This window comes from Perognathus longimembris, chromosome 7, assembly GCF_023159225.1.
Source record: "Perognathus longimembris pacificus isolate PPM17 chromosome 7, ASM2315922v1, whole genome shotgun sequence".
Lineage (NCBI taxonomy): Eukaryota > Metazoa > Chordata > Mammalia > Rodentia > Heteromyidae > Perognathus > Perognathus longimembris.
The window spans coordinates 36,137,902-36,147,645 of NC_063167.1; the positions used below are offsets into that span (position 1 = coordinate 36,137,902).

At 50.6% G+C, this 9,744-nt stretch overlaps 1 protein-coding gene across 1 annotated transcript; it reads left to right on the forward strand.

Moving 5' to 3' along the window:
• The first annotated feature begins 797 nt into the window (after nucleotides 1-797).
• On the forward strand, nucleotides 798-8,183 carry LOC125355680 (dynein light chain Tctex-type 4-like). The gene is made up of 6 exons (XM_048352120.1): nucleotides 798-862; nucleotides 984-1,122; nucleotides 2,369-2,503; nucleotides 4,694-4,849; nucleotides 7,210-7,284; nucleotides 7,529-8,183. Exons 1-6 carry the CDS (start codon nucleotides 798-800, stop codon nucleotides 7,874-7,876), a joined length of 918 nt encoding a protein of 305 aa, XP_048208077.1. The 3' UTR covers nucleotides 7,877-8,183.
• The last annotated feature ends 1,561 nt before the right edge of the window (nucleotides 8,184-9,744 follow it).

The following is a 9,744-nucleotide window of genomic DNA, read 5'->3' on the forward strand; positions in this document are numbered from 1 at the left end:
CTTCTTTCCCTCCTCCTTCCCCTCCCTCCCTCCCTCCCTCCCTCCCTTCCCTTCCTTCCTTCTTCCTTCCTTCCTTCCTTCCTTCCTTCCTTCCTTCCTTCCTTCCTTCCTTCCTTCCTTCCTTCCTTCCTTCCTTCCTTCCTTCTTTCTCCCTTCTTTCCTCCTCCTCCTCCTCCTTCTTCTTCTCTTCTTCTTCTCCCCAATTCTTCCCTTCTCTCTCTTCCTTTTTTCTTGACATTGCCCATAGATTGGCCTTGAACTCTCAATCCTCCTGCCTCAGTCTCCCAAGTGTTGGGATTACAGATGTGTATACCACAGTGCTCCTGCACTCTAGCTGTGTGGTCTTTCTGAGGAAGCCCTCCTTTCCTTAGAATGTGCTTTTAATCATGTTCTCTCTGTTCAAGTTTCTATAACTATCATAAATTAGGAAGCTTATAAACAACAAACATTTACTTCTCCGGGTTCTGGAGGCCAGAAGTTGAAGGTCGAGGTGCTGGCAAATTTGATGACTGGCTGAAAGGATAAATGTCTTGGGGGAGGAGGGCTTTTTATAATCCCTTGCGTATTTGGATGCTTTTCAGGGGAGAGGGGACACAACAAGGTTCAGACTGAACCTGCTCCCAGTGTCTAGAACCTAGACCACATGAGCTCAAGTCCCAGATGTGGAAGTTCCTAGCTGCATGACCTTGGGTGAGTCCCTCTGTCTCCCTTTCTTCACATGTGAACTGAGGACAGGGGCTTGCTGCTGTGAGGACTGAGTGGGCAGGTGTGAGGTGCAGGGGCAGCAGAGCACCAGCATGTCTGTGCTGAGCACGCCTTCCTATCTGTATTCCACCTGTGTGGAGCTCACAGGCTTCGGAAAGCAGGTCTTGTCATTGTCATTCTAACCCATCTCTCCTTGAAGTCACCTCTGGGCACCTCCTGCTGCCTGGCTGCCCCTCCCGCCAATCAGAGCTTGGCCATCATTCTCTCCTGATCCCCAGGGGAGGTGATCGGGGAGGAACAAAGGCTGCCGCCTGGCAGGGTGTACCTAAGCTGCCCACAGGACAGTCAGCTCTGGGTGCCTGGGCTCCTGTCAGTGCCCAGCTGAGCCCTGAGGACCCATTCTCCAACGTCCGTGAGGTATGTTATCTTGGGGTAAGGTGACTCTCCTCTGTATGGATGATTCTGCAGCCCCCAGAGCTAGGGGGCCTCAGGGGGCCTCAGGGAAGGGTGTGAGTACCCCAAGATGTAAGTATGCCTCCAACGGAGAGTGCTGATGCTGTTCTCTCCCATTTCTGTCATCTCCTGAATGTGCTGTTTACTGGCTATCTGTGCACAGGGCCTTCAGGGCACTAGTGTCTATGTGTGGCTGTCCTTTTCTGACTGTGACGATGCCCTGTGTGACACTGGTGCTGTCCATTTGTGTTTCTTGCACTCACACCCATCTGTGTGCCTGCACATGGATCACACATGCTATGTGAATGAGTACCCATCTCCATCAATGTGTTCCCATTGTGGACATGTGCGTTTCTCCCTCTGGAGATATGCAAGGTGACTGACTGTCCCTCTGAGTGACTGTCCCCTGTGCTGTGTACAGCCGCAGCTCAGAGCTAGGTGTGCATGGTCATCCCAGAGACCACACATCCCTCTGTGTACACGGTATGTGAGTCTGCAAGCGTGTCGATTTTTGCCTCTCAGAATGTGCACATCTGTGCCTTGTGCAGGCAACAGTGGAAGCAGGTGTTCACACCACTTGGGAATATACATCTGCGCATTTTCAAGCATGTCTCTGTTTATCCCTGGAGTGCATACCTCTAGCTGGGGTTCTTCTCTACTTTGTCTTTATATCTGTTTTGTCACTGGCACAAGGATGGTGCCCAGATGATAGCAAGGGTGCTGCTTGATGCTGTTCTACGGAGGCCTGGGCTGGCAAGGGCTACCCCTGAGTCCCAGGAGTTATATCTTTCTCTGAATGGCCACAGGGAACTGGGGGAATTTCCCATGACTATGGGCCCTGTGACAGAGGCCAGGAGGTAGGGATGCCAGGGAGCAGCATCCATTCTCTGCATCCTGCTTGGTATGATGGGCATACTGTACTCCTCTGTTGGAGCCTGACAGGAAGCCTTGGGAGCCCCACAGTGGGAGTGGGGATGTGGTTCTTAGATGATGGAGGAGGGGAAGGAGAAAAGAAGCAGAACACAGGAGAAAGAGGTGAACAGTCCAATAGGTAAATGAATACAAGAGGCTGAGAAAGCCAAGTGCGGTGGCACCCACCTATAATCTCTGCAACTTGGGATACACATCTGTCTGAATCTCTGGTGTTTTTTTTTGTTTGTTTGTTTTTGTTTTTGTTTTTACAGTCACTCTGTCCTGTTCTTGTTCCCAGGAGCTGGTGTATGAAAGCCACCTGCCAGAAATGATGTCCCAGAAGGCCAGTCAGAACAAGGACAAGATTTCCCAGGAGTTTCCAGACAAGAGCGTGACCTTCACAGCCTCTAGCTCCTGGGCCAATGGGAAGAAAGTGAGAAGGAGGCTGGAGTCGCTGTCATGCGTGCTCTGTGCCCTAGGGACCACAGCTCACTTAGATGCTCAGTTCATCAGAGAAGGGAGGTTCTGTCCCCAAGCCACTGATGACAAAAAGGCCCTGAACCAAAAGGCTTGCCCTAGAGTTAGGGCAAAGCTGGCACCTGCTACCCTGAAACAGGATGGGATTTGGGGGTCGGATAGAGAAAAGGCTTCTCATGATGCTGGTAGCCTTTGAGAGTGCTCAGGTACTGCCATCATGTACAGTTTAGGGGAGAGGTTTGGGTTCAAAACTCCCCAGGTTTGGATCTGATATGCTGAGAAGCCTTGCCCATTTTGAGCCCCAGTTCCCACGGTGTGAGGTGGGATTCCTATCTGCCTCTGCTTCGTGGGGCTGCTGGGAAAACCGAATGCACGTTCCAGAGGGGAAGGGGCTGTGGGATCTGAAGCGCTGTCTGCCCACCGCAGGGGAGGAGTGCTAGCAGCAAGTCTAGTGATGGCCTGGGCAGCCATGTCAAGCCAGGCGTCTCACCCATACTTTATGGAGGTCACTGTCCTCAGCCGGCCTCGTGACCCTCCCAGGAGGCACCACCACTGCCCAAAGCACAGATAGGAAACCAGGAGAATAGCTAGCTGCCCCCTGACCTCTGCCCATGAGTGTCAGAACCGGGATTGAAAGCCAAGATGGCTTGGCTATCACACTGGAGCTCTGGGCCACAGGGAAGTCTGGCGGAAAGGAAGGGGGCACTGCCAGGGTTTGCTAGGCCAGGAGTGGGGGTGGGGGTTGAGGAGACACACAAAGGAAGCCTCCTGCTGGCCCAGCATTTCTCCTCCCCTCCTTTGATGACCAATTAGTCCTGCTTCTTTGGCCAAGTTGGGGCTTCTGAAAGCCAAGGTTGACTACAGGAAGTTCACGGCTGTATAAAGAGCAAGTGCCCCAGGGCCCTTCCCTGCCTCGGGAGAGGCCATGGGGACTGTGTCCAGGGAGTGTCTTGAAGGTTCTTCTGCTTCCTGTCATTGCTCGGTCCTCCTGGGTCCTCCTGGGTCCTCCTGTCCTTACCCCTCCTCATCCTACCTCCTACATACCACTCCTCAGCTACTCCTTCACAACCAGATCTCAGCACGGAACTTTCCAGGTGCCAGCTGGCATCATCTTCTGTATTACCAAGCCTAAAAAAAATATATATATATATATATATATATATATATATCTGCTCCATCATAAAGCAACTATTGGACTCCTACTGTTTGCTAGGCATATTCAGATCCAGCCCCGTCCAAACTATATGACTTCCTCTATGCCTCAGTTTCCTCATCTGAAAAGGTGACATAAGAGTTAATATCTGGGAAGGATTTAGAAGAAGAATACATGCTGTGTGGTGAGCTCTACTTAAGCATCTATTAATTTAAATTGATTTTTAAATGTGATTGGTCATGGTGGTGTTTGTCTATAATCTCAGCTACTCAGAGAATGAGACAGAATGGCAAGCTTAAGGCCAGCCTGGGATATTTATTGAGATCTTATCTCCAAATAAGATTTAAGAAGGGCTAGGGGAGGGAGGAGTGTAGGTTAGTCACAAAGTACTTGCCTCATCTGAGTGAGGCCCTAAATTCAACCCTCCAGATCACACACACACACAAAATGTTTGTAACCACGTTGCAGGGTAAGATTACCAGGTTCATTTCACTGATTAGTGATTAGGGTTTAGAGAATTGCTCCGTGTGTGTGTGTGTGTGTGTGTGTGTGTGTGTGTGTGTGTGTGTGTCTGTCCATCTGTCCTGGGGCTTGAACTCAGGGCCTGGCCCAGCACTTTCCCTGTGCTTTTTATACTCAAGGCTATCACTTGAGCCACAACTCCACTTCTGGCTTTTTTGGTAGTTTATTGGAGACAAGAGTCTTACAGATTTTCCTACCAAGGATGGATGCAAACTGTGATCCTCAAATCTCATCTTCCTGAGTTGCTAGGCATGAGCCACCAGCACCCAGCTGAGAACTGCTTTTATGAGTTTTATTTTCTTCAGCAAGCATTTGTTGGTCACCTATTATGTGCTAGGCCCAATAGTCAATACTTTAATCTGCAGTCTGTGAGGAAGCGTTAGTGTGCTCCAGTATGTCCAAACACACCCTGGGGTTAGTACTACCCTGGTTAGCATGGTGGCCGCTTCTTCTCCACTTATGTCTCCTCAGGTGGCTGGGCATGCTGGCCAAGGGAGCAGCACTCCTTCACCAGGTTCTGCATGGAGAAGGGGCGTCAGCCGTGCTCCTGGAAGTTCAGAGGCAGGAGCTGCCAAGGTCAGCCTCCGCGGCCTCCTGGCTGCACGCAGGCTGACGCGGGAACTCAAGGTGAGCAGCAGGGGCTCCCCCATGGAGGCCCACAGCCTGAGTGGGTGGAGGGGCTTCGAGAACAAGGCCATCCTCCCTCTTCCTGGCCATTTTTTGGCTGTAGAAACCAGACAGAATGAAAACTCCAGGTTCTGAGGGTCTGCTGTATGCCAGGCCGAGGGCCAGGCCTTCCAAGTGGGCCCTAACAGCCTCTGCAGCCCCCATCCCCGGGAGACAGGAGGATAACCCCTAGAGTCAAGTCCCTCAAAACCCAACAGAGGGGCTGGGAATGTGGCCTAGTGGCAGAGTGTTCATCTAGCATGCTCGAAGCCCTGGGTTCGATTCCTCAGCACCAGGTATACAGAAAAAGCCAGAACTGGTACTGTGGCTCAAGTGGTAGAGTGCTAGCCTTGAGCAAAAGGAAGACAGGGACAGTGCTCAGGCCCTGAGTTCAAGCCCTAGGACTGGCAAAACAACTACAACGAAAACAACGGAAACCCTTCCCAAGCAAGTCTGGAAAGGTTTGCTAAATATTGAAGTGCATGAGTTACTTAGTTCGCAGGGCAATCGGGGAGAGAGAAATTCTTACATCATTGAGAAAAAAAAAAGGATCAGAACGGAGGGGTGCCTGGGAGACTGGGGACCCCAGGGGCCTTATTTGAAGCCACCTGAGGGGGGTGGGGAGCAGAGGCCAGATTGCAGCAGGGCGAGGAGTGGAAGTAGGCACTACACTCCCCAAGGAGAGGCTGAGAGTAAAAGACACAGACAGGGCTGGGGATATGGCCTAGTGGCAAGAGTGCTTGCCTCGTATACATGAGGCCCTGGGTTCGATTCCTCAGCACCACATATACAGAAAATGGCCAGAAGTGGCGCTGTGGCTCAAGTGGCAGAGTGCTAGCCTTGAGCAAGAAGAAGCCAGGGACAGTGCTCAGGCCCTGAGTCCAAGGCCCAGGACTGGCCAAAAGAGAGAGAGAGAGAGAGAGAGAGAGAGAGAGAGAGAGAGAGAGAGAGAGAGAGAGAGAGAGAATAAGGTGATTCACCAAGGGAGTACCAGGTAAGGTTGCCTTGTTTTGTGGCATTACCTCAGGAGCAACTGGGACAGACTTCAGTGCTAGTGAACAGAAACAGGAGAGAGATTCTGGGGATTTCTTGGAGGAAAAGATACATTTATCTGGAGATTCAGGGCCTCATTGCTCCCCTTAGAAGGGTAGGGTAATAAACCCTGTAGAGCGCTGCCCATGGGCCAGGCCCTGCGCTGAGCACAAGCACAATTCCTTCCCTGTGCTCTTGGATGCCATCCTAGGAGGAAAAGGACAGCTCTATCTTCCCTTTACAGGATAGTAGAAGTTAGCCCACAGGTGTGTGGCTTCCATCACCCGTCTCCAGTACAAGGCTGACTGGCCTGATCCTGTACTATATTGAGGAATGGGGTGAGGAAGGAATATAATATTGAGCCAGCCCTCATGCAAGAATACCATTCTCCACCAATAGTTTACCTCTTGAGTATTCATTTCTTACTTAATAAAATGGGTGCCAGTAAAAAGGAAGCCAGGGACAATGCTCAGGCCCTGAGTCTAAGCCCCAGGACTGGCAAAAAATAAAGCAATAAAATGGGTGCCAGAGGCTCACACCTGTAACCTTAACTATTTGGAAGGCTGAGATCTGAGAATTGCAATTCAAAATCAGCCTGGGGAAAGACTCTCATCTATAAGACTCTTATTTCCAATTAACCAGCAAAAAGCCAGAAGTGGAGCTGTGGCTCAACTAGTAGAGTGCTAGCCTTGGGCAAAAGAGCCAAGGGACAGGACTTGAGTACTGGCCTGGTACTGGTAAAATCCCCCCACTCAAATCTCAGTACTGGCACAAATATATGGAGCTCCTGCTCTTTAATGACTGTGAGCATTAAGGGAGAGGACATAGTGGACTCAATATGCCACCTGAATCATCCCCCACCCCAACACACATACCTGCTACTCCTGTGGGAAGTTTCTGTGTGCAAGGAGGGCTTGCTGTGTCTCTGATGGCTTCACTGGGCCCACCCAGGGGAGGCTACAAGTGCTGGGGGCTTACACCCTAGCTAGTGAGGAGCGAGTTTGCTGGTGGATGGATGCCCCAGCCTTTGTTGTCCCTCGCTGGGGGGTGGTGGTGGTGGTGGTAATTCTGAGTGAAGTTTGTCCTGCAGCCTTTTGTCAGGACCCCAGCAAGGTGAGCGCCAACTGGCTCCAGTGAGATCCTGCCAACTTCCCAGTCTTCCCTTGCCAACTCCTTCACCATGTTTACCTGAATCACCTTCTGTGTGAGGGTCAGCTGAGGCAAACTTGGCCCCAGACACTCGAGGGCATTCACGATGTTCATCTCTACACTCATTTTCCTCGCTTCAGAGTCGGACATCTTCGAAAACAAAGGCGCAGCCCCCAGTGAGCCATGGCTGTCCTGTCAGCATCATCCAGGAGCAGGTAAGGCCCGCAGCTGGAGGTGCAGTGAGAGGCATGCATCAGGGCCACGGGCCGCAAGGCCTCGTTATAGGTGGGGGTTAATTCTGCCATACAGAGCACTACAGTTTCTAGAGTTCTCTTCTGGGTCCCAGGCTCTGTATCCATCTTCCATTCCATCTTCTGCTCCACATCCGGCATAATAGGCTTCAAGTCCACATTCTATTTCTTGCAAACACCCTTTATCTCTCTCCTCTCTTGATTTCAGGTTCCCCTGTGGTCAGCCAGGCCCGAGGTGAAATTCCCCTGTGCCCAGGCAGAGGAGCTGATGCAGGCACACCTGCCCTCCAAGCTGGCCAGCGTGGCCTACCATCCTGCTCTATGTGCCCACTTGGCCACTGTTCTGAGTGTGGAGATCCGGGACCTGGTAAAGGCTGTCACTCCGCCCCGTTACAAGATCGTGTGCTCTGTCAGCATTGGGAGCAAGGGGCAGGCGGATGTGGTGGTCTCCAGCCAAAGCCTGTGGGACCCGCACACAGATTGCTGTGCCACCTCCTGTTACGTGAACCCCACCCTCTTCTGTGTGGCATTGGTACACGCCATCTATTTGGAGTGAGCCCTGTGGGATGAGGGACTGGGATCCTTTTGGGGTCCCACACCAAAGCCTGGCCTGGGGACTCAGACCCTGCCCTGCCAGTCAGTGCCCGTTTGAGTAAGGCCAGCGGCAACCACCACTCATAGCCAATCAGAGAAGAAAAGGCCCATGACACTTGTTCCCTGACCCTTCCACCGGCCACCCAGACCACACACACTGTGGCGCTCCTCTGCCTCTGGCCAGGAGCATGTCAGCCACGTGCTGCTCCCAGCTGGATGTAGAGATCAGAAGCTCTCAACAGCAGCTATCAATGTCTTTGATTAATAAAAAATGGGAGATAAATTAATAATGACTTAATACAAGCAATTTGGGATCAAAATCTTCCAGAGCATGGGAAAAATAATAAGGTTTGTTTTCTTTTCTTTCTTTGAAATAGGGTTTTGCTATATTGCTCAGGCTTCAAACTCCTGGGCTCTTGAATAGCTGGGACTATAGGTATGTGCCACTATACTGGGGAGGATGGGTGATTGTTTTTTTTTGTGTGTGTGTGTGTGTGTGTGTGTGTACTGGGGATTAAATCCTTACTAGGCAAACCTCCTACCACTTGAGCCATGTCCCTGGCCCTGTGTTGCTTTTATTTAATTTTATTTTTGAAATAGAGTCTTAACTATGTCCCAGCTGGCTTCAAACTTGTAATTCTCCTGCCTCTACCTCTGAAGTAGCTAAGATTACAGACATATATCAACATGGTGGAACAGGATTTTAAATGTGTGTTGTTTGAAATCAGGGCTTCACCCTTGCTGGACAGGCCCTCTACCACTTGAGCCACATTTCTGGCAATTTTTTGCTTTATTTTTTTTTGTCAGTCCTGGGGCTTGAACTCAGGGCTTGGAGACTGTCCCTGAGATTCTCTTGCTCAAAGCTTATGATTTATTTGTATTTGTGTGGGGGCTGGTCTCAAACTTAACTGTGATCTTCCTACCTGTGCTTTCTGCATAACTGGGATGAAAGATATGGGTGACCATAACCAGTTTGTTGGTTGAGATGGGGGTCTTGCTAACTTGTTATCTGGATCAGCCTCAAACCTTGATACCTCCTGAGTAGCTGAAATTATAGGTGTTGAGACATCACCTGTCTGTGGTGGGGAATACCTGACAGTGAAGGGTTTGGAAATAAATAATGTTGTCAGATATCCATGAGTCAAACACTGTTGGGCAGGCTCACCAGGGAAAGGAGAGATAAGGGGAGGGGACGGGGCCACACACCACCATGTTAGGGACCATGCCTGGATGCGCGCGCGCGTGCACACACACACACACACACACACACACCTACCTCATTCATCCTCACGGGAGACAGTGCTACATCCTCATTTCATAGATGAGCAAACAGTATCAGAGAGATAAGTGACTTGTTGTAGGTCCTAAGCATCAATAAGAGTTAAAGGTCTGCCTTATTAAAAGAAGGAAAATAATTTTTTGTCAGTTGTGGGGCTTGAATTCAGAGCCTGGGCACTGTCTCTGAGCTCTTTTGCTCAAGGCTAGTGCTCTACCACTCTGAGCCACAGTGCCATTTCCGGTGGTTAATTGGAGTCTCACAGACTTTCCTGCCCAGGTTGGCAGTGAACTGTGTGTGATCCTCAGATCTTAGCCTCCTAAGTAGTTGGGATTACAGGCATAAGCCACCAGTGCCTAGATCAAAATATTTTTTAAAACAGAAAATGTCTTGTCACCATTGCTCCAGGCAGGTTATTTGTTTGAGTTTATGAGGAAAAGAGGGACAAGCAGAGGGAACAGCCTGTCAGGTCACAATGCTGAGAGTGACTTATTTATTCTCTTTGCTGTTAGACCTCCTGTACCATAGGGGGACCTAGTGCACAGTAGGAGCTC

Excerpts from the sequence above, each read along its gene's own strand:
- LOC125355680 (XM_048352120.1), top strand. The coding sequence starts at position 798 with ATGTCTGTGCTGAGCACGCCTTCCTATCTGTATTCCACCTGTGTGGAG. Across the intron at positions 863-983 it reads GAGCTCACAGGCTTCGGAAA|GGGAGGTGATCGGGGAGGAA; the intron begins GCAGGTCTTGTC and ends CCTGATCCCCAG. Across the intron at positions 7,285-7,528 it reads TCAGCATCATCCAGGAGCAG|GTTCCCCTGTGGTCAGCCAG; the intron begins GTAAGGCCCGCA and ends TCTTGATTTCAG.